This window comes from Colletotrichum aenigma, assembly GCF_013390185.1.
Source record: "Colletotrichum aenigma strain Cg56 chromosome Unknown KSG_Cg56_contig01, whole genome shotgun sequence".
Classification (NCBI taxonomy): Eukaryota; Fungi; Ascomycota; class Sordariomycetes; order Glomerellales; family Glomerellaceae; genus Colletotrichum; species Colletotrichum aenigma.
In genome coordinates, this window is record NW_023500907.1 from 16,950 (window position 1) to 43,722 (window position 26,773).

General features: G+C 51.8%; 7 protein-coding genes across 7 annotated transcripts; 2 read left to right on the forward strand and 5 right to left on the reverse strand.

Moving 5' to 3' along the window:
* Positions 1-7,899: 7,899 nt before the first annotated feature.
* CGCA056_v000003 (putative oxidoreductase) lies at positions 7,900-8,915 on the reverse strand (the record flags this gene model as incomplete). Its single annotated transcript, XM_037315264.1, has 3 exons — positions 7,900-7,995; positions 8,416-8,782; positions 8,842-8,915. The coding sequence occupies 3 exons, from the start codon at positions 8,913-8,915 to the stop codon at positions 7,900-7,902; spliced, it is 537 nt and encodes a 178-aa protein (XP_037185887.1).
* A 647-nt stretch (positions 8,916-9,562) lies between these two features.
* CGCA056_v000004 (uncharacterized protein) lies at positions 9,563-10,597 on the forward strand (the record flags this gene model as incomplete). The annotated part of the gene is made up of 3 exons (XM_037315265.1): positions 9,563-9,634; positions 9,686-9,773; positions 9,888-10,597. 3 exons carry the CDS (start codon positions 9,563-9,565, stop codon positions 10,595-10,597), a joined length of 870 nt encoding a protein of 289 aa, XP_037185893.1.
* Positions 10,598-10,992: 395 nt separating this feature from the next.
* Positions 10,993-11,659, reverse strand: CGCA056_v000005 (uncharacterized protein; the record flags this gene model as incomplete). Its single annotated transcript, XM_037315266.1, has 3 exons — positions 10,993-11,057; positions 11,109-11,325; positions 11,378-11,659. The coding sequence occupies 3 exons, from the start codon at positions 11,657-11,659 to the stop codon at positions 10,993-10,995; spliced, it is 564 nt and encodes a 187-aa protein (XP_037185892.1).
* A 2,022-nt stretch (positions 11,660-13,681) lies between these two features.
* CGCA056_v000006 (uncharacterized protein) lies at positions 13,682-14,735 on the forward strand (the record flags this gene model as incomplete). The annotated part of the gene is made up of 3 exons (XM_037315267.1): positions 13,682-13,873; positions 13,925-14,157; positions 14,219-14,735. The coding sequence occupies 3 exons, from the start codon at positions 13,682-13,684 to the stop codon at positions 14,733-14,735; spliced, it is 942 nt and encodes a 313-aa protein (XP_037185891.1).
* Positions 14,736-16,453: 1,718 nt separating this feature from the next.
* Positions 16,454-18,082, reverse strand: STL1-7 (Sugar transporter STL1; the record flags this gene model as incomplete). The annotated part of the gene is made up of 2 exons (XM_037315268.1): positions 16,454-16,751; positions 16,812-18,082. The coding sequence occupies 2 exons, from the start codon at positions 18,080-18,082 to the stop codon at positions 16,454-16,456; spliced, it is 1,569 nt and encodes a 522-aa protein (XP_037185890.1).
* A 1,844-nt stretch (positions 18,083-19,926) lies between these two features.
* sdnP (Sordarin/hypoxysordarin biosynthesis cluster protein P) lies at positions 19,927-20,772 on the reverse strand (the record flags this gene model as incomplete). The annotated part of the gene is made up of 2 exons (XM_037315269.1): positions 19,927-20,050; positions 20,120-20,772. The coding sequence occupies 2 exons, from the start codon at positions 20,770-20,772 to the stop codon at positions 19,927-19,929; spliced, it is 777 nt and encodes a 258-aa protein (XP_037185895.1).
* Positions 20,773-22,567: 1,795 nt separating this feature from the next.
* Positions 22,568-26,372, reverse strand: AT1A (Sodium/potassium-transporting ATPase subunit alpha-A; the record flags this gene model as incomplete). Its single annotated transcript, XM_037315270.1, has 8 exons — positions 22,568-23,794; positions 23,846-24,194; positions 24,254-24,660; positions 24,719-24,959; positions 25,017-25,287; positions 25,369-25,908; positions 25,986-26,053; positions 26,155-26,372. 8 exons carry the CDS (start codon positions 26,370-26,372, stop codon positions 22,568-22,570), a joined length of 3,321 nt encoding a protein of 1,106 aa, XP_037185894.1.
* Positions 26,373-26,773: the final 401 nt, after the last annotated feature.

Genomic DNA, 26,773 nt, shown 5'->3' on the forward strand with positions numbered 1-26,773 from the left:
AGTGAGATGATGCTGGAATCTTTCTGCCAAGGTGTAGTGACGACTGTCTGTTGATTGAATGAGATTCTGGATTTTAACTCCTGCCACAAATTGGTCTAGAGACCTAGACTGGCTTTCGATGAGATATTCTACGAATCCTTTGTATTGTGACAGTGACGGATCAGCACTTACAGCCTTGCGGAGGCAAGATACCATGGTGAGGCAGCCCATCCGAGAGAGGCTACCCCACAAGTTGCCTCATGGTATTGCCCAGGTTTGAGTGCACAGATCGACTTTTTTTCTTCAACATCTCCTTCTGTGCCGCACTCATGCCCCCCTGTGTCAGCGTTGAAAATTTAAGTTTTAAGCCGTACGCAGGGATGCAAATGCTGTTAACTCACGTTGACACTCCCGATTGTACTCACTGGGTCTGTATCAGGTCTGTGTGTCCCCAGATGACCCAACGCAGCTGCTGCTTGGCCATTTGCTGTAGATCTTAAACCACATGTACTAACCGTGACGTGGTAGTTTGGTGACATCTGTTCTAAGTATAATTTGAACGCTTTCCAGAGCATCCTGCGTTATGCTTTACCTCAAGTTGGGCTTCTATATAAACTCTTGTGACACACCTCCCTAGTATGAGGCTTTTTTCAGCCCGGATCCAGGAAGTCACTACTTAAAAATATAGCAACCGAGAAAGAATCATGTGAGACTGAATTAACAATTCTTTTATAGGCGGGTTGCTAATCCTCCATATGGTATCCCAATTTCATGAATGATGCGAAGTAGCTTATCATCAAAAATATTTTTTCTGTAATTTATCGAGTAGGTCAAGTTCGATAGGTTCAGCAGCAGCAGTAACTACTAGCGTCAACGCTCTCAGTGTGGAAACCATTCTTGGTATGATTCTTTCGTTGCTATGGTCTACTCCGATGGGAGCCTCCGCAACATCCGCCACAACATGTCAAATGCCAGACACGAGCTTCGCACGGGTGGTTTTGGTCTGAATGGTGGGTTTCCACGGATAGAAATAGGCTCCAAACTATCCATTCCACGGGGAGGCGAGTTTAAACTGGCAACCCTCAGTTTATTGACTTTCGCATTAGTTGTTTCACTCAACTGAGACACGGATCAGCCGTTTTAGTACGACTTGTCTCCGTCGGCGTCGCTGCGCATGCCTTCTTCCTGCATAAGCAGCGGTCGCACACAACTGATCGCTACTACTTCAAATTTGCGAATGTTAGTCGAAAGACTAGGAAATTTGCATCGGACGACACCGCGAACTGCCGAACGCCGTCGGTGCGTCCGTCCCGCCGGGTCTGGGTGCGTGCACGTTGGTTAAGGTTGGTCTCAAATACGCATGGCTTTCTTGTTGCGGACTGGGCGATCCAATTGAGATCTCCGATGTGTAGGCGTTGATTAGTCGACAGGTGAACTGATGTGCCGTGCCTCTCTCGCCAGATCACCAAAGGGCCGAAGCATAATGAACTATGTCAATGTCAGACTACCTTGTCAGATAACACGGGAAGGTCGGAGGGAGGTGAGAGGCCGTCTACGGAGATTCTTTGGGGAAATACGCGAGCGAGATGCTGTCGCCAAGCACACAGGCCGGCGATGTGCCAGCTCGCATTCAAGACATACCAAGAACCGCAACATGGGCGCCAGCCTTGCAGGGAATTTGCAATGCTTTGAAGCCGAGAGAGCTGGGAAGTTAGACACGAGGCTTTCTCCATGCCTGCTTCTTCAAAGTAATGTGACTAGCTTCGATCGGCCACACGACCAGGGAGTGAACAGTATGCAGGATCCGGCAGCAACGGCCCCAATTTCTTGGTCACGCTATTTAGGTAGCTGCCAGCCTTTTCGTGGAAACATGCTTCCGGTGACCGCCAAAGGACATCGTGCTGACTTTCAGTAGCAAAAGTATATAGATGCGGCAGAGGCGGCAGCAATCAAGGGGAATTTCGTCTTGTCGGTTCAAGTTAGACTTCGCTTAACTTGACGCCAGGCATTGTAGTCAGAGTCACTCAGGTCAGGCAAGTTTGCCTTGATCGATATTCGACTCCGAGCCGGATCTCAATCACTTGCAGAGCCGGTAACGTAGTCTTGGCCTTTACAAAATACCACCTTGTCATCTAATAGCTACATGTGTTGCATTAATATTTTTCTTGGGTTGTTAGTGTCTATACACAACATTTTTATCGTCTGACCAGACTCAGTCTATCTCCGCTATGACGAACCAAACGACTTCAATTCAGAATCCGTACTAAACGTTGAGTATTGAAATGACAACAACACGGTACAAATTTGGATGTTGCCCATGGAGCCTGACATCACGTGTGTGTGACTGTGTGTACTTTGTGCTGGACTAGATCACACATGTTGCCCACGCCAACACGGAACGATTACTCCCCTGACCATCCTTCTCTTCTCATCACGCCCCTCGTCCATTTTTCCAGCTCTTTTGGAAGCCCCACATCCTTTGCTGCGCCACTCTGCCATCTAGGCTCTCCGAATCGCCGGAATATTTCCAAGTAGCCACCGGCTTGTTCAGCTTCCATTTCCTCGCTTGCTGCGCAGAAGACGCTATTCCAAGAACCTTTATCAGCTGACCGTACGAAGCCAAGCACTCGAAAGAATAAGAGAACAATCATTATGATCGACCGTGGGCGGCGAAATTCGGACTCTGCAACCTCCTCGTGGTGCCGCCTGGGAACCTATCTTTTCTAAAGGTAGAGCCAGTGCAGAGACGTTACGGCGCGCAAGTGCAAGTGGTGGCGGGCGCTGCGCACGAAGTTTTTCTGGTGCGGCGGAAGGGCGGGATCGGACCAGAAGTGAGGGATTTTGGCGTCGCACAAAAATTTTCACACGCGCCACCAACCACCAAAACACCAGCAAAACCGACAGATATCGAGAGACCGAAAACCGAAATGCGAACGCGAAGCTGCCCAATTTCGAGGGAACTAGGTAAAAACCACCCGACACTGCTTCTCGGGGCAGAGACAGGGCACCCTCACGCCTCCCAGATCTGGGAAATACCTCCAGACAGACAGACACTGAGGCGGGTTAGTCATGGGATAGATGGAGGCTACGCCGGCTGGGTAGCCCTCAGGACAGCCTAGGGCAAGACATGGTCGGCCTGCCGAAAACCAGCTGTGAGGCTGGAAGCACGGTCGGAGACGGCGGCGGGTAACGGGAAGCTGGCCCGGGGGGTTGTGCCCTCGGACAACCAGTGGGCCGTAGCAAACACATTCGAGCAGCAGGCTACAGAAAGGAAACAACCCCGACTCGCACTCGGGCTGCTGGAGGAAGGAGGGTGTTGAAGAATTGCCCCTAGGGGGACCGGTCGGATATGGTATCGCCTTAGGGCCCGGCCTCCGGGCCCGGCCCTCACTCGGATCGTACCCGGGGTATCACGGCATAACGGGAGGAACGCTTGGGTCACCGCTCGCGCCGGGATGGCGCCGCGCGCTTTGGAAGCTGGTAGGGTGTCGCTATTGTGGACTGGACGTAGGGGAGGACCTGAGAAGGGGTGTGTTTGGCTCGAGAGGACGGACGCGCATGTCGGTAGGCTTAGAGAGGGATATGCCCTTGCGGCCTGCTTAAGGTGCAAACTTCTATTTGGGTGGCTAAGGACTGGGCGGTGGCGAGCCGGTGGTCTGGACGCCCGCTAAAGGGGCTGGCTACCCCTTTGACTATTAGGACCCCTAGGTACTGAGAGGGCTCCAGTAGACTCTCTCTCCCTGTTTTGGGGAAAAGGTTAGGGATTGCGGACTGTAGGAAATAGAAGCCTAGCTAGCCAGGCCTGCTCCCTAGGCAGCACACAGCAAGCAGAGGCCAGGCTGGGCACTACATCTAAGCGCCCTCGACCCCTCACACCTACACAAGACTCAATTGTTGTTGCAGATACTGCTAGCATAGCTGGAAGCAGCAATAGTATGGATGAGGATGAGGCTGAAGACTCTGAAGCCCTCCCCCTTACCAACCGCCCTATCTGCCCGCTTCCAAGCAGTAGCAGAAGCCAGAGGGTAATACAGAAGCCTGACTACAACGTTATTAATGCCTATACCCACCTCGATCTCGACTCAGAGCCGTAGGCTCAAAATGGCTACCCCACGGGTACTACGGGTCGCCCAGTGTAACGTGGGGAAGATCAGCCCAGCTCATACAGCTCTCCTAGAGCTCTGCTGGGCAGATCAGATCGATATAGTACTGATCCAGGAGCCCTGGATAGGCTATAGAGATAAGATGCAAATCAACACACACCCAGGCTATAACTCTTACGTACCAGTTGACTTCTGGAACAGCAGGGACACAAGGCCTAGGGTTATGACCTACACACACAAAAGTCTAAGGTTACAAATACAGCAGCAAAGACCTACCCTATCAAGGGATATCCTATGGATCAAAGCGGGCGACATTACTATTGCAAACGTCTATAGACCACCAGGTGAACCCACAAACCACACAACAAATACCCTCCTAAGCTATCAACCGCCGGAGAGAGCCCTTATTGCTGGGGATCTCAATGCTCGCCACTCCTCCTGGGAACCTGGCTCCCAAAGCCGGAACCGAGGGGACGATATTGCAGAGTGGGCTGAAGGCTGTAATCTTAACTTTATTGGGGTAGCTGGGGCTCCAACCCATACCCATGGGCATATACTCGACCTCAGCTTCTCAAATATCCCCTTTACAGAGGCCTGCATCAGCCCACACCTACATCCAGGGGCTGATCACCAAGCTATTATAACGACCATACCTATAAGCAAAACCCAGGACTTGAGGTGTCAGACTAGCCACCCTGTGGTCTCAGACTCATCCCTACTCCGGCTAGCCGACCTAGTGAAAGTAGGGATCCTAGCCCTGCCTACCTTAGGGGATACACCTACTTCAGCAGAAATAGACTCCCTAGCTACCCAACTAGTCAGCCTCCTCTCTACAGCTATCCAGGCTGTAGGGAAGAGACGGACTAACCAGGGCAGGGGAGCCCCCTGGTGGACAGAGGAGTGCTCAGAGGCCCACCAAGCAGCTATTGAGGCTAGGCGTCAGCAAGCCCAAGAACCTGGGCTAATAATACCACCGCCCATCCTAGAGGAGCAGAAGGCCTTTCTGACCACAGTCAGGAAGGCAAAACGCGCCTATTGGGCTGCTAAGATTGAGGAGGCTGGGTCTAACCAGAACTTATATCAGATACTTAGCTGGCGTAAGTCTGGTCTAGCTGTTAAAGCCCCACCTCTATTGGTAGATGGACAGGCTTTTAACAACAGCTATGATAAAGCCCAAGCCTTACGGAAGGCCCTACTAGAGAGATTTGACGCTACAGACGACTTCCATGGGAACCCATTTGCTATTCCTATAGTTCCAAGGCGTCTAATACCCTGGCAGCAGATAGTCAACATTGAGGAAGTACGCCAGGCAACTCTCACAAAGGCTACAACCCCTGGGATTGATGGGATTACTACAAAGTTACTACAATCCATTTGGGGCCTGATAGGTGTTCCTATACAGCAGCTCTTTCAGGCCTGCGTTCAGATAGGCTACTTCCCTAGGACCTTCCGCAAAGCAGAGGTAGTTATGATCCAGAAGCTGGGAAAAGCAGACCTCTCAAAGGCTGGATCCTGGCGCCCAATAGCCCTCTTATCCTGCCTAGGCAAGGGCTTAGAGCGGCTGATAGCAAAGAGGATGGCATATCTCACCATTCTGGAAGGAGTTGCTAGCCCACAGCAGGTTGGGGCATTACCAGGGAGGGCTGCAGTCGACCTGACAACCTGTCTAACCCATGAGATCGAAAGAGCTCTAGACTCAGGGCTTACTGCAACTCTAGCGACAATGGATGTCAAGGGGGCGTTTGATTCTGTCCTACGAAATCGACTTACTATTAGGCTACGACAGCAGGGCTGGCCTAGTAGTCTGATTAGACTGATCTTCAACTTCACCTCTTGCCGCACAGCCCGGGTAAGGTTAGAGGATACTACCACAGAGGACTTCCCTTTATCCTGCGGACTGCCGCAAGGCTCGCCACTATCACCTATCCTTTTTCTGCTATATATAGCCGATATCCTAGCTGACGATCAGAAGCTACGGTTTAGCTATGCAGACGATATAGGCCTGCTGGCTACTGGCCCTTCCCTGGAGGGAAACACTGCAGCCCTTAGCCAGGAGATAACTCAGATCCTAGACTGGGGCACTGATAATAAGGTTACATTTGACCCGGCTAAATGTGAAGCAATCCACTTTAGCAGGAAACACAACCAGTCAAATAACCTACCAGATATACAGGCAAGGGACCTAACTATCAAGGCCTCAACTAAGCCTGTACGATGGCTAGGGGTCTGGTTCGATAGGAAACTCACCTTCCGGCACCATGTTGATACAAAGGTAGCGGCAGCAAAGAAGGTAGCCCAGTTCCTACAGCACCTATCAAACACAAAAGGAGGGCTCCCAGCAGCTGCAGCACGCCAAGCTGTTATTGCCTGTGTCCTTCCTACAGTCCTATACGGAGCTGAGACCTGGTATGCAGGCTTAAGTAAGCCAGCTAGGAACAGCAGCACCACTGCAGTTAGCAGCAGCACCACTAACCAGGTAACTACTGTCAGTACGAGGCAGAAGGGCCTGGTTAGGAGTGTTAGAAAGGTTATCACAGCAGCAGCAAGGGCTATCCTGCCTGTCTGGAGGACTACACCAACCAGCAGCCTCCTCCGAGATGCTGGCCTGCCTACAGCAAAAGTAGCCCTTGAGGCAGCACGCCTACGCTTTGCCACACGCCTACAGAAGGTTGACCAACACAACCCCTTAGTCCCTAGGCTTCCACAGCTAGGGCGGCAGGAAACAAGGCTTCAAAGAACAGCAGCCCTCCTACCTAAGTGCCCAAGGCCGATGCTCCTACAGCCACAGCACCTCTCAGGATCAAAAGACCCTACAGCTGGCCAGGATAAGGAGAAGGCAGCTAAAGCGTTTCAGAACTGGGTTAAGACTGTGCCAGATAACCATACGATTATCTACTCAGACGGCTCTAAAGCCACTAATGGGGCTACGGGATTCGGCTTTGTTATCTACCGCGGAAACAAACGGATAGCCCAAGGGTGCGGCCGTCTCAGCATTGCAGAAGTATTTGATGGCGAGGCAGAGGGGGCGAGGGCAGGGCTCCAAAGGGCCCTTCCTACCTCCCAAGGCCAGCCTATACATATCTGTATTGATAACACCAGTGTCATCCAGGGGATACGCGGCAACATCCCAGACTCCTCACAAGCTGCCTTCTTAGAGATCCAGGCAGCAGCCAGGATATATACTATACAAACCCACTGGTCCCCAGGGCACCAAGGGATAAAAGGAAACGAGGAGGCTGACAGCTTAGCTAAGGAGGGCACAACGCTGCCAGTCCCCAGAGGCCTACTGCCGACCCTATCAGGGATCAAGCGGCTTGCTCAAGAACGCAAACAACACCAGCATAGAAAATGGTGGAAGAAAGAGGCACCCCCCTGTTATACCCAGCTGGGGCTTAAGGCCACCCTTGGCTGCCCTCCTGAACTAGCTCTACCAAGAGCTACCCTTCATCATCTCCTAGCAGCACGATCAGGCCACGGAGACTTCGAACAGTATCATCAACGCTTTAACCACACAGAAGCACTGCTTTCCTGCTCCTGCGGGGAGGCTAAAGAGGCAGACCACCTGGTCTACTGCCGTAAGACACTAGTGAGGAGGCAACGGTGGCCTATCCTCCACCCTTATAGTCGAAGGGAGCCTCTAGGACCTATAGGCTCTCTAGAGCGCTACTTTAAGGGGCTAATCACCGATTATGAAGGCTTCCAGGCCTTCCTTGACGTGACAGACTTCTTCCAGAAGATCTGCCCGCGTTACTAATAGATAGGACTTAACCTATCCTCTCAACAACAGACTACCTATAGTTATCAGGACAGCAGATTGCTATAACGGAACTAGGGCACCAGTGGGAACTAGGGACGGATAGAACACATAGTGGCCCTCGGGCAAGATCTGGAGGACGCTAGGAAGAGGCGTGTACTACACAGTAGATAGCTAGATCCTGCGGCCCTCCACGCCACATACCCTTCGGGAGGTCTGCCGCAAGGGCGGCTGCGCCCTTGCCGCCATGGCGTTAAAAAAAAAAAAAAAAAAAAAAAAAAAAAAAAAAAAAAAAAAAAAAATTATGATCGACCGTGACTCCCTCGCCGGGGCTGCGATGTTTGTTTCGACCATACCAGGGTGCACAGATGTAACCCAGATCTCGCCCTCTTCATTTCGTGCACTGCGAGAGCCGGGCCCATATCTCTCATGCAGAGACTTTGTATGCAAAATGTTGGCAAGCTTGCTCTGTCCGTATCGTGTCCAAGTATTCCCTTCTCTTAGGGATGGGTCGTTGAAGTTAATCCCGCCCTTGGGTGCTCCCAAGTGGCCCGATGAAGTAAGATTGACGATACGTACGCTGCCCGGGGCGAGATTCTTAGATGTTTGTAGCATCAAAGGAAGCATATGTTCCGTCAAGACCCAGTGAGCGAGGTAGTTGACTTGCCACTGGGCCTCGTGTCCATCCTTGGTTATCTCGAAGGGTGTGGCCATGATCCCTGCATTATTGACCAACCCATGCAGCGTTGTTTCGAGAGTGAGGAAATATTTGGTAGCTGCAACAACGGTGGCGAGGTCCGTCAAATCCATTTGCAAGAGGTCAACGTTCGCCGAGGGGCATTTTTCGTTAATCTCAGCGATTGCCCATGCACCCTTCTCTAATGACCTGACGCACATGTAGACATGAGCGCCATGTTCCGCAAGGCGAGCAACGGTGTGGTAGCCTCTTTAGTTTTGTCATTAGTTGACCGATTCTCGTGTGGGGAAAAAAAGAAAGCGACTCACATGCCAGAGTTACCCCCTGTCACTATAAATACCTTGCCCTCGAGATCGGGGAGACTGTCTGGGTGGAACGCCATCTTTGGAAGAGAAATTTCCAGCGCAGTGTAGCGTTGAAAAGTGATTATTGCAATGCTTGCGAACCAACATCCAGGCAAGCTTTTGTCAATTTGTCCTGGTTCTTATAGTTCTTGTCGTGAGTGACGAAATTGAGTGTGGAACGTTATTGCCATTCCGGCAGCACCGGGCGTTGTGAGCCACTTGCATGACTTCCAGATCAGTGATTGTATGTTCATGTCAGATTTCTTGCAATCAGATGTCGTGGGAGAACTCCCATGGGGTTTGTGAGCCACCTGCATGGAGTCAGCGGTTCAATGCCGAACTCCCCTCGACATGATAGGGCTCGGCGGGAGCACCATTCAAAGACGATGTGACTGGAGTCGTAATCCCGTTCTGCCCTAGAGTCAATGTGAGCAGGTTGCATGACGCTAGACCACTTGTGGTCCGAACTGGCAACATCGACAAATGATGTTCCATGTTTCCTAGTAGACTGTCTGCCTGCGCCTCATCCTTTGCCAAGGAGTAAGCGTAAATAAACCCGCACTTCAGTGACACCCATGAAACCCATTTATGTGAGCAGGCTGCATTGCAAGACCTTCGGGCCTCGACCAACTTACATTATTCACCAACAATCTCACTCTGACCCAGGACATTAGCTCAGGCCATGATGGACACCAATCAGGCGACAAGTTTAATGGCACCGCACATCCAACTGACTTCGATGCAACAACTAGCTGAGGTTCTTGTGACTCAATTTTTGAATATGACATGATTCGCTCATTGCTTGTAGGCGAGAACTTCAGGTGACGACTGGACTGGAACAAAGGATGCCGCAGCGCGCCGTCGGGCACAGACAAGACTTAACACGAGGGCATATCGTGAGTATCTACTAATAGTATCCTACTTTCCGTGGGAAATTCATCAACGTTAAACAAATCAGGAGGGACATTTGATCAAATTGGGCTCGTTATCGAGACTGACAGCCAGTGCAGGTAAACGCAAAGCCCTTGGGGAAAAGGTCAAAGCATCTCCAACCACAAGCTGTTCATTGATTGAGCCCGAGGCGTCTGTTGAATGTTGGGACGATCAGCAGGAGTCCGTGTGCCTCCTTCCATTGTCGCGCATCAAGCAAAGCTATGATGCGAGAAAACCCCTGCTATCCGGAAGGTCTACAGGCCGGCAGCTCAATGTTGTTTTCCCTCTCTGTCCAGACCACCTCATCACACTCCTACAGTTCAATGCCCTACGTGCACTAGCTGTTAATCGCACTCTGATCTCAGGCATCCTCGACGCGCCGCTTGAATGCGACGAGGAGCTGATTCACATTATCCCCTACCCTTACAAACCACAACTTCTCCCTAAGGCGCTCCTGCCCACCGTCCTTCAACAAAGGGTGCCACATGGCGACTGGATTGATCTTTTCCCCAGTCCCGAGGGAAGAGATCGTCTGATTCAGGCTTCTGGCACCTTTGACGAGGACGAGCTGTGGGCGGACTGCATCGGTGGTTTGTACGAGGGCTTCCCCGACGACGAGATCAAACAGCGTGGCATTATTGCCTGGTCACCACCATGGGAAATCGCCGGATGGGAGATGTCAGAAGGATTTCTGCATAAGTGGGGATGGCTTTTCAGAGGACTGCCGGGGGCGTTGCAGGCGACAAATCAGTGGCGGACGGAGCGAGGCGAGCCCCCATTGGTTTAAGATGACAGCACGAAGTGACGACGGTGCTTTCTCGTATTTCTCATCTCTCTTTAAGGTCTATATATCCCGTCTCACCAAAATTGAAAGGCCTGCTCGTTTCGTTGTGCCATTCCATTGGTACGGGACACCTGATAAAAAATATCTCTGGCAGCTTGGTTGGCCTGAACCTGTGACGCTGCCTCGATTGGGGACCAACATCTCATTAGAGCCACTGTCCTATTGAATGCCTCAAATTTCTGTTGCTTCATTTCTCATGCCTGAAGGCTAAACTCAGCGGAAGCGCTCAGAAGGGGTTTCATTTCTCTCCAAAATATTACAAAATATCTCATTGGCACCTTAGAAGTCAAGTATGACTTCCAAAGTAGATAAACATTGGTGACCACGCCATCCGCGAACTAGGCAGCTGGGGCTTGGACCACGGCCAGTGTAACCTCGTAGCAGGGACGGTCTTCACGGACGGCTTGATGAATTGTTAGCCAGCTTGCTTGTGTGGAACTCGAGAAATACTCACCAGTATTGCCGGGGGGGGAGTAGCGGAACTCGTGTCTGTCGCCGGACGCACTTCTCACACAAATGAAGCCATCTGGAAGGGCAGCCCTTGATATAAAGTCCAACTCAAGCTGCACCGCATCCGTATCGGGGTTGCAACCATAGACAGGCTGAAAGTAAGCCTTGGGGTCGCCGCGTTCCGTCATAAACAACTTGGTGGTGTTGTCATCCGCAGTGTACTGTGACATCTTGATTAGCCTTCAATATTGAGGCAACATGCGACGAACTTACCTCTCCATTTATGACGGCATGAATAATGCCGCGAGAAATGACACCGCTGTCAAGGGTAAGGTTGAACGCTGCATCTCCAGCGGGACTAAGATAGAGGTGCTGGTCGCCTCCACCCGCCGACCAAAGGTTCATATAGCGGTTGTGAACAATGGGTGCAGCGGGATTCTGGACCTGAATGCCGAAGCCAGTGGTAATGTTGTTGGATACAGGATCCGTCGGCAGGGTGCACGCCGAGACGCCGACTGCAGCTGCCAGAAGCTTGAGCATCAAAGAAGAAACCATTTTGTAAGAGGCCGGTGCACTTTCAAAGGACAGAGCGCATGCATCACTCAACGTTGATACCACGGGGGCTTTTTAAAGTTGATATACAAAACATCGAGCTATCGTGTCACAACTCTGCACGCCAAGACATTGACGAATACGAGATATTGTTCGCACTCGTTGCATCGCGTGGCTGCGAGTCTCTTCTTCCTGGGGTCTAGATTGGCTTTGAAATCGATAAACACGCACAGTTCCTGCGTGATGGACGCGGGATACTTGCCCATGGTCTCATAGCTGGAAGTCACTGGTGCTTACAAGCTGTAGTACCCCTGAAAATCTACCCTGTCAATGTTACCCTCGGCGCTTGATATCGGTTTCCGCCTTCCGCATTGAGGGCTAGTGGTACTGCGTGTAAGACTGGCGGCCTGCAGCCTTTGCGGAGTAACCAACGGTCCATCCCTCTCTACGTATGCAAGGTCCCATTTGTATGCAACATTTATTGGGTGACAGCCTTTCGGCCGCGTTCTCTCGGATTTAATGACCTTGGCTGGATGACTACCGCCTATGCAGCTAATGCTAATAAGTATGCGTCGGTTTGGCTTTCCACGTGTATTGGCCCCAACATAAGTGTATAACTCACAGGGCGGTCAAACTCGAACTGGCTCAAAGCAGCTAGATCTATTGTTCCAATAGCTTTTCACGAAATCAAGAAATCGAGTGGGAATTTGGTCTCATATACAGGGAAAGTTCACCCAAAAAGGTTCTTATGTCTGTTGCCATAAGGGTTTCTTCGTCTTTATGAACACATCAACTGGCATTTCCTCCCTCGTCCTCATTCGAAACACTACACATCGATTTTATCCCAATGTATCATCCGTCGACAAGCGACTCGAGTCAACTTCTGACTCCCGACGGCGTTTAGGAAATTCTCCGCCAATTCTTAATCCACGCAAGCACCGCCAAGATGGGCTGATGCAAGGCCGTCATTTCCACTCAGAATACGAACAGGGGTCGTCTAGACACAGCCTACAGCCGGGTTCTCACTTGGTTTGATCCATTGAATCTATTGTATGAGAATGAATCATAGATGAAGTTTACTCTTGCTGATGTGTGCCCCTGGTGTGGAGGAAGATGGTTCGCCTTTCCTGTGGATGGCTGTTTAGTTACGCTTCGCCATTGTGGTGCAGTTCCGGCGACCAGAGACACAGACCCCGTTGTTGAGACTTCGAAACCAATGTTCTAGCGCAGCAAGTGTTTGCGAGAACAAGCTAGCATTCCGTAATTAGTCCGCATATCTCTATCTGGCTAAAGCTATATACGCGGTCCAAATAATTTCCCAGGCAAGCTTGCCAGTCAGAGCAACCTCGCTTTGAACAGAGATATGCGTAATATCAGGATACTCTGAAGCTCCATGCTCAGTTTTTATTTGAACAGCAAGGGCAGTTTTAAGAATCGATCAAAAACATACCTGGGAGCCGAGCCGCAGCAAATTCAACGCCCCGTCCTGCAGGTGGGGCTGTGCATTCAAGGCAGTTAGAGTTGCTCAGCCTCCCACATACACTGATGGGTATGATGGGGCTGTGATGTGTCAATTGAGCCCTACTGTTCAACAGGACTAGCCACATCAAGGGCCTTGGAAGTTCCTCTTGTCATTGTATCTGGGGCCTCATGATCCTTGCACCGGAAAGCCCATGTCCAGCTGCCTAGTGGTCCAAGCTGCACTACGGAGCTAAAACTCATTTCAACTCGTCTGTCTACCAAGCGCTCGTATTGTTTGGCCAATCAGGTGTCTAGACGATAACGAATACGTTGACCTCTACACAACTCCTATTGTCAACAAGCGGAATTCTCCGAACGGCATCCAGATGAGAGCTTGTAGGCTGATGTCAAACTTCGGTTATCTGATGCGGGCAAATTCTCAATTGCTATTTAACTTGAAGTGTTTCCTGATGTTAATGCAGTTGCTGTTTCATCCGCCATTCGTTTTGCAAGTCATACCACTCGTTCCATCAATCTAGCGTTCCATCAATCTAGTCATTCCATATGTTGCAATCAGTCGCTATTATTCTGCTATACGCCGCTACTGCGCGTGCCCAAGTCAAGATTCCGGATGAAAATCCCATTGTACGAATCGACCTCAACGCCACCGCGGATCTGGAGCCCGACTCATCTGCAACTATCAACGTTGATGATGCTGTGGACGGAACTCTGGAGGCAACTGCTTGGTCTTTGATCGTAAGACACAACAAGCCTCTAACATGTGGGCTTAGCTAACGCATCAATGAGTTCACTGCCGCCCCGGTTTCCCAGACTGCCATTCTCGGGATCCTTTCGCAATCATCACCAGCCAATCAGTACTTGCACACGCGAGAGTTTCCAACCCCTGAGACGAACTCTATCGTGGCAGTCAATGTCGATGTTCTTTACTCGTTTGGGGTGCTCGATCTATCTGAAGCAGACGTCCTTCTGGGTGTACCCGAATTTGATGACCGTTACTGGAGCTATCTCATCTGGGACTTGTAAGTCTGCTGGGAAGGTTTGGTTTCCTGAATCGGGTGGTTACTAACTGGTTCACTTCAGCTATGGAAACGCAATCGCAGAAATAAGCAATGTAAATGGAAACACCGCCGGAACTTATCGTCTCAAGCGCGACGCCGTAAGTGAAGTAGGCCTTGCGAATGGTAACCTTATCAGTATTTCGACCGCATACGCCTCTGTCGCTATCCGCATTGGCATCAATTCCAACACGACGGAAGAATTAGACCGGCTCCATTCACTTCAAGACGCCTCCACGGTCGGGACGACTGATCTCTCGGCGGAGACCACTGTGCCGTCTTTTGCAAGACTTATCACACCTAACATCACCAATTCCCAGAGTGTGCTTCAGTTTACCGCCAGCTTGTTGCCTTACAACCCTCCCCAGACTTTCTCAGACCGAGAACGTGTGAACACCATTCTCGCACAAGCAGGCATTGGAAACGGAACTTATACTGCCAACCCAGACGTCGATATTTTAAACGCTGCGTCCATCGCACGCTACTCCATCGAAGCGGACTTGGCCGACCCAGCGCACATCGTACAGCTGGGTAATAACTAGACGGTACCCATTCCCTCCTACCAGGACAATTACAGAACATGCTGCACAAGCTGCCTCTGGTATTGGGTATCTCCAGACCCAGAAGCTTGCACTCCTGCCTAATCACCCGATGCTTAGCGGAACCATTTATTTCTCCACTCAGTCCATGATTATCACCTTCTTTGGAAAGCCAGGCGTGACGAGTCCGGGCTTTTGGAACATTGGCTCTTACGATGCGTTGCTCAGACTTGTACCGAATGGCATCAGTCGGTACAGCATCGGATCCAAGACTTCGACTTTGCAGTACCTTGAAGGTGGTCAGGTATATGGGCCGACTGCGGCTGGCGGCCAAGATGATACATTTCAAGTTCTCTTGCAGAGTGCTGACATTCCACCCCCGGCCAATTGGACTCGAAATTGGTTACCTGTTGCTAACAAGGCATCTCTCACTGGTAAGACTTCATATCCCATCGATTGTGATTCCTTGTTTGGCCATATTCTAGTCCGCATGTACTGGCCCGAAATTTCATTGACTGATGGATCTTACGTCTGGCCTGAGATTGAAAGCCTGAATCCTATCATGGCTTGACCCTCAGACCTTGTTCGAGGTCTTACCTGTTTTACGGGAAATGCTACATGAACATCACCTAGATGAAGCCCTAGGTTCACTGGGATCGACGTCAGCTGTGTTTCTTTTCGTTCCTTTACCCGCTGTAGTTGAGGCCTGCATGGGACTTGATTATTAAAATCAAGACTGATGTCACTTCAAACACGTTTCGTCGCAAACGACATTTTCAATATCTCAACCTAGGGTAGACAAGCCGGCCGATGCTTCCTGCCAAGAAGTCGCGGTGTCGTTGAGACGTTGCCTGTTTTCTATGTAGTACAAATGGCCATGAGCCCAGACATTCGCAGTCTTTCTCCAGTACTCGAGGCGTGAAACTTGATATCCACAACCAGTGTCCAGCTATTTGGCCCAACACAACTAGCAACACATTCTGCGGACCTAGAGTAGTAATACACCCCTTCTCAGCAAATTCGTCCTTGATCAAGGCCCCAGCTATCATTGGGATATTGAATACAACACTACGTGACGGCTTGGCGTGTTCACCAAGGGCAGCTGAAGCAAGGGTACCGCAGGGTCCTCGACACTCATATTTAGATCTGACAATGGAACGCATCCGTAATGTTTCGACGCCAGAACGTCACATTGACCCAAAGTTCGGGGCAAGAAACAAAACGACGTGCGATGCGACGCTGGGTGTAATTTTAGTCTGTTGGTTTCAACTACCTGGAGGACCCCGTTGCCAAGGATGGTCATGCCGGGGCATGGGTGCAATGTGGGCCGGGAAGCTCGCCGAAATGATGCAGCACGTGGGTGACTAGGTCTGCGATGGATCTCATTCAAACGAAACATTTCATTGAACGGTTAAAAGCCTCAAAATCGGTTCCTTCACAGTCATTCTGGGCCAGATACGTGCTTGGCAGTGCATTGGGACTTCTACCATGAGACCAGGTGGTGTCCAAAACAGACGTGTGTTCGCAGTTGTCACAAAATCTACACATTGGCAAAACATCGAAACCTCGTTTTCAAGACAATCATGATGTGGTATCATTCGTACCATACTCGGTACTTCTCATTCCATTCGCTAAAATCACTTCCGCTTGCTTATGCTAGATAACTTTTCCTGGGGTGACCTGCACAAACCCCAACCCATAGATTACTTCATTATGTACGGTTATGCAGAATCCTCAAGAGGCTTCTGGTCGACGTGGTCGGCCTTGTCGTTGGGCTTCTCGCTCTCGAACTCCTGGGGCATCGCGACAGGGCGGTTCTTGGCGAAGCGAACGGTGGCGAAGACGGAAGGAGACTCGCGGAAGAGGAGGTCGATCTCCTCCAAGTTGCGGCCCATGGTCTCGGGGTACAAGAAGTAAACGGAGACGGGGATACAAGCAGAGATGACAGCATAAACGATGTAGTACTGGTAGCCGATGGTGTTGAGGGCGACAGGGGTAACCATGACGACGATGAAGTTCCTGAGACAACGCGTTAGTTGATGGATCTTTTGTGATCAATTTGAGTCGGGTGCGACTTACCAGAGCCAGTGGTTGGCGGTTGAGATGGATGACATGGCCATGCGGAGACGGATGGGAGCAACCTCAGTGCAGTACAGGAAGTTGGCACCCAAGAAACCGATAGGCACGAAAGTGTTGAACAGGTAGATGAAGCAGCCGGCGGCAATCTGAGCGGTGGTGTTGTCCTTGGGGAAAGAAGTGGTGATGGCCAGAGACATCATGCAGAGCGCCATACCAACACCGCTGAGAATGAAGACGACACGGCGACCGAAGCGATCGATGGTGAAGAAGGCAACGAAGGAAGACAGGAACTTCCAGGTGAGGGCACCACCAGCCAAAGCGCGCGAAGCCTCGCTCTTCATGCCAAGGTTCTGCTGGAACAGAATAGGCGCGTAGACGGAGACCAAGTTGGAACCAGACATCTGCTGATAGAACTGCAGGAGGATGCAGAGACCGAAGCGGTAGAGGAGCTTATCATCGCCCATCTTGAGCATGTCGGTGAGCTTGGCAGCGTTCTGGGTGGTCTCCTCGAGGGAGTGCTCAATGCCAGCAACCTCAGCCTGGACTTCGATGGAGTCCTCCTCAAGTCCACGGAGGGCAGCGATGATGGTACGGGCCTCAGCGGACTTCTGCTTCATGACCAGCCAGCGAGGCGACTCGGGCAGGAAGTAGATGCTGCCCATCAGGATCAGGGAGAACAAAATTGCAATGGCGATAGGGGCGCGCCAAGTAACGGGACCAGTCTTGAACTCCCAGAAACCGAGGTTGATCCAGCTCTCCAGGACGTAGCCAACACAGGTGAAGAGACCAGTAAGGACGACATGGCGACCACGGTTCTTGGCGCCAGAAGTCTCAGACTGCCAGACAGGAACAATGGAGGACAGCTGGCCGATAGCGAGACCAACGATAATACGGCCGACGATGAGCTGGGCGAGGGAGAAGGCGGAGCACTCGAGAACCTCGCCGATGAGAGAGCAGAGACCGGCAAAGAAGATGACGTTGCGGCGGCCAAACTTGTCGCCAGACCAAGAGCAGGACAGAGAGCCAATAAGAGCGCCAATGGTGAAGGTAGCGACGACGAAGCCCTGAAGGGTGGAGTTCTTGTTCTTGGTGGCGCCAGTGGTGTTAACGGTGTCGATCTCGGGGAACGTCTTGACCCAATCCTCGGTAGTGAGCAAACCACCAAGACCGGCCTGGTTGTAACCGAAGAGGATGAAAGACGGGCACACAATCAGCGCGAGCTGAAGTATGGTCAGGCCATTGCCTGTGAGGCCGAAGAATGATGCGCCCATGGTCGACGGCTGGTGTTGTGTATGCACGGAGGTTGCCCGAACTCTAGTGAAAGGGAAAGGGAAGTACAACCGGTGTATAGACGAGAGGGCAACAGACGGTCGTCGAGGGTTGGATAGAGAGCCGATGAACAGACCGCGTCGAGGGCGAGAGACGGGCGTCTCTCTTAAAGAATTTCAGCGAGAGCGAGCGCGTTCATCTCATACCGACCCTTGTGGGGTGAGTTGCGGAGACCCCGCGGGATTCTGGCCGCAAAGCCAGATTCATAATCCAAAGCAGCTTACTTCTCCGTGTGTAAGGGAACCCGTCCCAGGGGCTGGCCAGTGCCCGGTGTGGAGGGCCGAAAGATGGAGAACCGTTGAGGAGGGGGAGAAGCCTGAGGTAGAAGGTCCGGAGGCTGGAGGGCTGGAAGGGGCTGCCAGAGGAGAGAGAGGCTCCTGGGAGCGGGCCAGTGTCGTCAATGCCGAACGCGCGCCGTTCCCAAGTGTTGTGTGTGACCGGGTGAGTCGGCCAGGGCTAAGGGCGGAAGTCGACCGAGAGAGGGCGGAGAGGGCCACACCCTTCCCGTCTGCGTAACGGCGATAGCTTCATCAGGTCTCCTTCGTGGAGACGCTCAGACGAATTGTCGTTCCACCCATTCGTCGCCTCGTTCGCAATTGCTCCTCCTGGGTTCCGCCCGCTTGCGTTTAATCCCTCTCGCCGTTGCTCACAGCTGCGGAGTCGGCAATTGGGGCGGGCGGGATAAGGGGTCGCAGCCGCGGGCGGTCGGTGGCCAAACTACCTTACCTTTACCTACGGATAGATCCAATCGTACGAGCCTCAATGCAGGCTTTCATGTTTATTCGGATGCACTGGATGATTCGGTGAAGGAAACACAGTCGCAGTCGTCCCCACAGCGCGGCATACCGCGCTTCCGCATCAGATGAAATGTCGTTGAAAGCTGTCACTCAGCACAGAGACAACGCCATGGAATGCGGCGAAAAACAAGCACAGCCAAGACGGCAGGTAGCGGTCGCCAAGGCCCGAAGGTAGGCCAAGAAGCGCCCTAAGGTCCGATATCACTCATATCAGTGGATTGTCGAATTGTGCACGACCGGGCAGAGAACCCCCACGTCACGAACACATGGCTGACTCGCGAAGCACGCCAACGGGGATAACGGCGTAAGCCAAATGACGACTGCTATCCCGTCTGGAACAGCGAAAATGACAGCGGCATAACGTATAAAAGAGCTGGCACGTCCCCTTCCTTGGAAAACTCTGAGCAGTGACCTCATTCCGTTTGGGCGGTAGCCAAAAGCATTTAAGTCTCAGAGGCGCCCTCGTGTTCATCCGCCCAAAGGGGCACCCCTGGTGGATTGCAACAGGCGCGACGAAAGAGCCGATCGGCCTCGTTTTCAAGTTTGACGGTTCGCCCCTTTCGCGGCTGGCATTCCCCGATGCAGCTTCTGCCTTTAGCAAAGCGGCACTTGGGACTGGACTGGCCCTGCATGCGAGATTCGGGATTCCACCCGCCCCAACCTGAGGACTTTGCAGCCTTCGGAGGATTACCGAGCCCACCCTGGCATGCGGTGATGATCCATCCAAAGCAAAAATCTTCATGTTCACGCTGCCTCAACAAGGAGCAGCCAAGAATGAAAACCTTGAAACGCGGAATCCTTCTCGTTCTTCTGAGAAATTCGATGTGACAATAAACGATGTGTCAATTTCCAACCAAGGTCCCACCTTGTGCTCAATGTTTCTAAGAGTTATGACCAAGACTTTTCGAGGGAGGCTTGGGGGAAAACCCGCAACGCGCCCAGAAACTTTCTTCAATCTTCGTGTGCCAACTTCGCGACATCTTCAGCATCTACTCCAACTTTGCGCCCGTCTTCTCCTCACTCTCCGCAATCCCCAGCTTCTCGACGTCGCGATGCTTCTTCTCCACGGTCACAAACCCGCAATGCGCAAGAGCGTGGGGGATGGGTCCTGGTCTTGTAACGAAAAGGTCAGCGAATCATCGGATGGCGTGCGGTTCGGGATGGTTTTCTAGTGCAACTCACTTTCCGTCTAGTTTTCGTGCTGCCCACTTGTCCACGGCCAGGAACGCGAACAACATGGCGACGTACATAGGCATCCCCGCGGGGTAATCGCCCTCCCACATGCAGAGCGGGTGAGAAATCACAGTCGAAGCCGTAAACCGAGCCCCGTATGATCTGAAACCTTGAAAAACGGCCCCGTACTCGTTGAACCATCGCACCCAAACGAAAGCGTTCATCACTTTGATGCCAGCGCGATGCCAGTGCGCGGACCCATATGTGTACCCTGCGAAGGTAGCGATCGCCTGTTGGAACGCCATCGCCTTGAAAGCAGCCTTCAGAACGGGCACATTTCCTTCTCGGACGTAGCCAGACAGCTGCACGCCAGTGGCTGTGAACCCGAGACTGAGTGCGAGGTCGAGCAGGGTCGGAACCGGAGAGTCTCCGAGAGCCAAGTAAAGGTAATAGTAACGGATCATGGCGAGAGTTCCACAGGTCAGGTGAGCGAGCAAGGGAATAAACGGATACTTCATATGCTTGACAATCTTTCTATTCGATGCCCGCCTCCAAGATGGCACGAGGTACCGTAGCCACCAGCTGGTCGTGAAGAGGATTTCTAGGAAGATGTGGTGCTCGGCGTACAGCTGTTGCATACTCTCCCAGTAGAAGTTGACCATGTCCGTGGTGGGTCCAGCAAGTTCAATTCCTGGCAAGCTGGTGTTGTTGTTACGAATGCTGAAAGAGCTGAAAACGCCGGCAAATAGACCCGACGAATCTAATGCAAGGTTTCAAAGAGACTGGGAAAGATTCTCTTTTGACAACAGGGACCCGCCTGCACCATGGCGGCTTTATATTTCTTTCGTCCCAACCATTGAAATGCGGAGTGGCACGGCCATTTACCCCGGACACAGACAGTTTATTCGAAAATCTGCGCCCGTCGTTGGCTCGCATGACGTCTTGAAACGCGAAAGCCTTAGTGCTGATATTTGTCGCCGTGAGGATGTTATTGCTGACCATTGGAGACTTTTGTGTGGCCAATGATCCAGACTAGAAAACGCCATGTACCTCATTTTCAGTCATCAACGCGCGGTTTTGCCTATCTACTCTGCACTTGGCTTGCTGTCTGGCACTTCGGCGAACTTGGCATAGGAACTTTGGACGAAAGCTATGCAGCCCACGCCCAATTCGGACAAAACAAGTACAAGTAGCCTGGCTTGGACAGGCATGGACAGGAGGGCAGAACTTCTTGCCTGATAGTTGAGCGTCGCCCTCAGGGTTGGATAATCATTCCGCCAATTCTATCGACCGAGTGCTGTCGTGTTCATGTCGTTGATCCTGGACTTCCAGCCTATGCAGGAAGAATCTGTTGCGGTAGGTGGTTCAGGTTGACTTTCCTCATCGAGAAACCTTGCCAATCAGATGCAGCTGCATTGTAATTGGTGAGCTGTGTGTTTGATGTGCTGTCCGGTTCTATCCAGTGAGCAGTCTGTATGATTTGCTCATTAACGAAGGCAGATTCAGTCAATCATCCGCCGGCACGTAACGGTTGAGGCGGCATTGTCATGTTAGCGACAATTGTGACGGGTTCCCAATTTTGTGGCGAAGAGATGTTTCGGTGACTTGCCGACTCATCTCGTCCGTCCAGTTTCACACGTTATGGGAAATCCCGATTGGTTCTTTCACGTGCAATTAGAATGGCTGGATGTCATTTTCCTGGTGTAGATGAAAAGAATGCAGTTCGATCGTAGCATTCCCTGGGACAAACTGCAGGTCTGCTTTGTCGGGGCTTGCATCAGCAAAGTGTTGCCCGAGGCATAGCCAAATTTGTGTGGATGCTTGCCCACTGCTCAGGGACCAGAGCCGACCAGGTTCGATCACCGTCATCCGGTCGAACTGGCTTTTTGCGTTCAAAGGTTTGGCGATCCGACATTCGTCTTAGAGTACATCCACGCAAATGCGACAATGACATCGGTTGACACATGTACTGCCAAGCCCCGACGAGTTCTCCGGCGACAACTCTATCTGCTGCCAAGGCCCCTCAGCCACGCCTTTTACCTCGGTCTAGGCCGATGAATAGTTAAACCGTTCAAGCGCCAGCGTCATACCTTTCCGTTGTGACATAGGGTCAGATATGGCTGTCCTAGGGGTGTTTCCTAGGCTGGGAGAGTCATTTGAGCGCAGATAGACTATCTCAAGTTCAATGAGAAGAGCGTACAAGACGGAGGCAACGATGGAAATGTTAGGTTGACGAATGATGAGTGATTTTTCATGAATAAAGAGAAGTAACATGTGGTATTGAATTAAACTGCTCGCAGACTCAACGCTGGCTCGCTTGCTCGAATCAAAGTAATAAAACGACTGGCTACCACCCACCCCTCTCATCAACTCCATGTGTTCTGGTCCAACACATGAATATTTCCATTCTGCTCAATTAACAAGAAAAACCTCCCATCCCAAGCCACAAGTGACCAACTACCAAGCTGTCTTCGCAAAGACGCTGTCCGGCCATCTCCTAACGGCATACTTTCTTGTCTCGTCAATGAGTAGAATACCCAGACCAAAGGTCATCGGCAAGAACCAGTACTCGACCGGAACAATTGCCGTACCGAGAGTGCTTTGGAACTCAGGCACGTACAGCCAGAAGAATACCATAACCAGCGCAAACAAAACGGCAGGAAACAGGTACCAGTTCTGCGTGCGCTTGTTTCCGATGGGTGGATGCTGGAACAACGACAAGCGTCTAGTTCTCACAGCGAGCAAGTTAAACCATTGCATGACAACCAAGTTGACGAAGTAGATCGAACTTGCGACGTTGAGCTTTTGCTGGTAGAAGTTTGGGTCAATGTTCGATGGCAGATTACCGAAGGAGAACCAGATGTCGGTGAACTTGATGCCGTTGCGCTCAAGATACCAGTATGACATGGCAAAACTTGCCAATGTCTCGAGGACGCCAACCAGACCATACGCCTGGACTACAAGCTGCCAGTCAACAAGGCGATCCTTTCCAGGTACACGGGGCTTGCGAAGCAAGACGTCAGCCTCAGGCGCTTCGTAGGCCATTGCAATGGCGGCGGCAGCGTCGGTGAAAAGACAGATGATAATCATGAGAAAACTGCTGAGGATCTGAGGAATGCCAAAGAGAACGTTCGTCATGACGGGCCAGAATTCCGAGAAGGAACCTGCAGGTAGAAGGTATGCGACTGTCTTCTTGAGGTTGTCGAACATCATGCGACCGTAGCGAAGAGCCTCGACAACGCTGGAAAAGGAGTCAAGAAGAACCATGTCCGCAGCCTCAATAGCAATGTCGCTACCAGAGCCGAGTGCAATGCCAACGTCAGCCGCACGGAGGGACGGTGCGTCGTTGACACCATCGCCGGTCATTCCGACAATCTGGTGGCGTGCTTGGAGCTCACGAACGATGCGAAGCTTCTGCTCAGGCGTTGTGCGAGCGAAGACGATCTCTTGGTATTGAGCGAGTTGGTCCCACTGGTCATCGTTGAGGGTCATCAGTTCGGGACCAGACAGCACGAGTGCTTGGCGAGGCGAGGATTCGAGGTCGTCGATGTGTCCCTTGAGAGAAGGATCGACGGTGGTGTTGCGCTGCAGAGCGGAGATGTCGTCGATTTGGGAGCGAGGGACGCTGATGATGTTACACTCGGCAGCGATGGCTTGGGCTGTAAGGGCAAAGTCTCCAGTAACCTGAATATCGTTAGCATCGAAGCCGGCCCAGAAACACAAGGCGTAGCTTACCATGAAAATACGGATACCGGCACCACGGAGAGTGTTCATGACTTTGGGGATCTCGGGACGGGGAGGATCGACGATGCCGACAATGCCGACAAGGGTGAGACCTGCCTTGGCCTGGTTGTTGGTTTCCATCTCATACGCGCTGTCGGAGGGGTTGCTGGGAAGCGCTGATCTGGAAATGGCCTTGCGAGCAAGAAGCAGGACTCTGCGGCCTTGGGCAGACCACTCATCCTTGATCTTTTCGATGGAGGCACGCGTCGCGGGATCGAGGGAAGTGGTGTATCCTGAAGGACTAACGTAGTTGCTCAGTCTACTCATCAGGATCTCCGGGGCACCCTTGATTGTCAAGAGACTGAAAGAGAAAATTAGTACATCTCACTCGTTTGGCTAGGGTTTGCTGGGTCAACTTACACGTCACCAGGTTGGAAGACCGAGGCCGTGTCTAAGGGCAGAGCGAGGGATAATCCATCAGGATGAGAGAGACCAAGCGCGCGAATCATGTACTTGTTCTTGCTGTTGAAGGCAAGTTCGTACTTCGTAGACCAGCAACGCTTGAGCTCAGCCACCTGCCCCAGACTCTCGGAGAAGCGAAGAATAGCCTGATCTGTAGCGTCACCATGAATGACCCGTTCGTGGAGAGGGAGGCGCATGGTGGCGGCATCGAACTGTCCGGCGTTGCATAGACCGGCGATAGCACGGAGCTGGTCCAGAGCATTGTTATTCGGAGCCGAGTGCTTGTTGATCGCCAAAGTGTCCCGGGCTGACTGGGCCGTCATCTTGTTCGTTCCGATGGCGCATTCGGTAACAATCATTTTGTTCTACGACGGAGTCTATTAGCATGTAGTTCAATTCAACGAAGCACCATCATGGTCTTACCTGAGTCAGGGTACCAGTTTTGTCGGAACAGATGATAGAGACCGAGCCAAGAGTTTCGACAGTTTTAAGAGACTTGCAGAGGATCTTGTTCTTGCGCATCATATTGGCGCTGATGGTCATACTGGCGGTTAAAGCCACAGGTAGACCCTCCGGGATGAAAGCTACCGCAACAGACACGCAAGAGATGATCAAGTTGGGCACGTTGATCCAGTTGGGGTATACCCGCCTCAACCAAGCAGCCCTGCGCGATTTATTAGCGAAACCAAGTTAACCATCATCGTACCACTATTATTCTTACCAGACGATCAAGACCAAAACGATCATGAGGAACATGATAGAGCAGATGATGAGAACAAAGTGGAGGACTTCACGTTCCAGCGTGGTGAGTCCTTTCTCGGGCTCGTTGGTCAGCTTCGCGATGCGACCAAAGATGGTGTTATCACCCGTGGCCACGACCACACCAGTGCAGGTGCCCGAGACGCAGTGCGTGCCCTGGAGACCGATGCATCGCGTTTCGAGATAGTTGTTATCGGTAGAGTCGACTGCAGCGGGGAGAGGAACCGACTCACCTGTTTTCATTCTTTTCGTTAGCGCACTGCATAACCCAATACCGTTGATTGTCAGCCGACAAAACAGCATTGAAGACGTACCAGTCAGGATAGCTCTATCAAATTTGGCATCCGATGACACCTTGAGGAAGCGCACATCAGCAGGCAATTTGTTACCGCTCTTGATGATCAGAATGTCTCCGGGCACAATCTGGTCAGCGAGAAGCTCGACCTGATTACTGTCGCGGATGACCATGCAGTTGTCTGGAAGCATGGTCTTGATCGAGTTCATGACTCTCGATGAGGACCAGTCTTGCCACATGTTGAACGCAGCCTGGATGAAGAACACAGCCAGTAACACAATGGCCAACGCCAAGTTGGCAACGGCCGGTGGGCTTCCCAGGGGCTTCCATGCGATGAAGACCAGGATGGACGCCACCAGCAGGACAGTACCAAAGCCTTTGAAGAAGTATCCGAAGATTCTCTTCGTGTTATGGGAAGGCGGAGGCGAGGGCGCATTCTTGCCATAGTGAGCCTGACGACGTGTGATCTGATCCGGAGAGAGGCCATCGGTGAGGGAAGAAGACAGGCGACGAAGGATCTCTTCAACGGAGATAGTGTGCCATTCGAGTTCCGAAAGGTCTATAGAGAGACGCGATGGTGAGTTCTGCAACATTGCACAATCTCAGAACAAAACTGCTATGGGCCTTTTAACGAACCTGTTGCAACGTTTTTGGCCTTCTTCACCGCCTCAGACTTGGACTTGTACTCCTCAATCTCAATAGACCTTTTCTGCAATCAGCACTAGGCCGATGACGATGGTTGCGCGTTTTGTTTGTTTTGTTTTGACTTGGGAAAGGATCAGTTAGATGGGGGAACCGCGCTTACACCGTGCGGTACTGGATGGGCAGCTCAGCAGCAACATCGATCGAATTACGTCTGGACCGGACAGAGTGTATCGACATGGAAGTGTTTGATCGAGCATGATGCAGAGTAGCAGGGTCGGGATTTGATCGATGGGCCTTCCTGCCGGCCTCCTCGTCTGCGTCCCAACGGATGCGTTCACCGCTGCCCTGAACTGGTCTCTTGAGCTCAGTCTCGTTCATTGCTCTTGGTTGCGGATTTTCCTCGATACAAGATACAAGACGGGGGTCTCTGGGGAAAATGCACAAGGCAAGATTGGTTCTCGGGACGAGTTGAGAGAGGTGCGAGATCCAAAGGAGGAAGGAGATGGAGGAAGAGGGAGAATGTGAGAAGTGAGAGCGAGCTTGAGAACAGATCTGCACTGAAACGCCCTTACTTTCAACGCTGGCAGGGTCTTATATACACTTGGACGGTGTCAGGGCTGATGGCAGGAAGGGACCGTCTTAACAATATCTATCATGGGTCTTGGCAATATGCTGACTGCCCCGATGTTTACGAGAGACAGCAGCGCAAAAGTCATACAGACTTTGGCGAGGAAAGGGCTGGGGGCCTTGGTTGCGCGTGGCGGAGATTGCGGCATCCG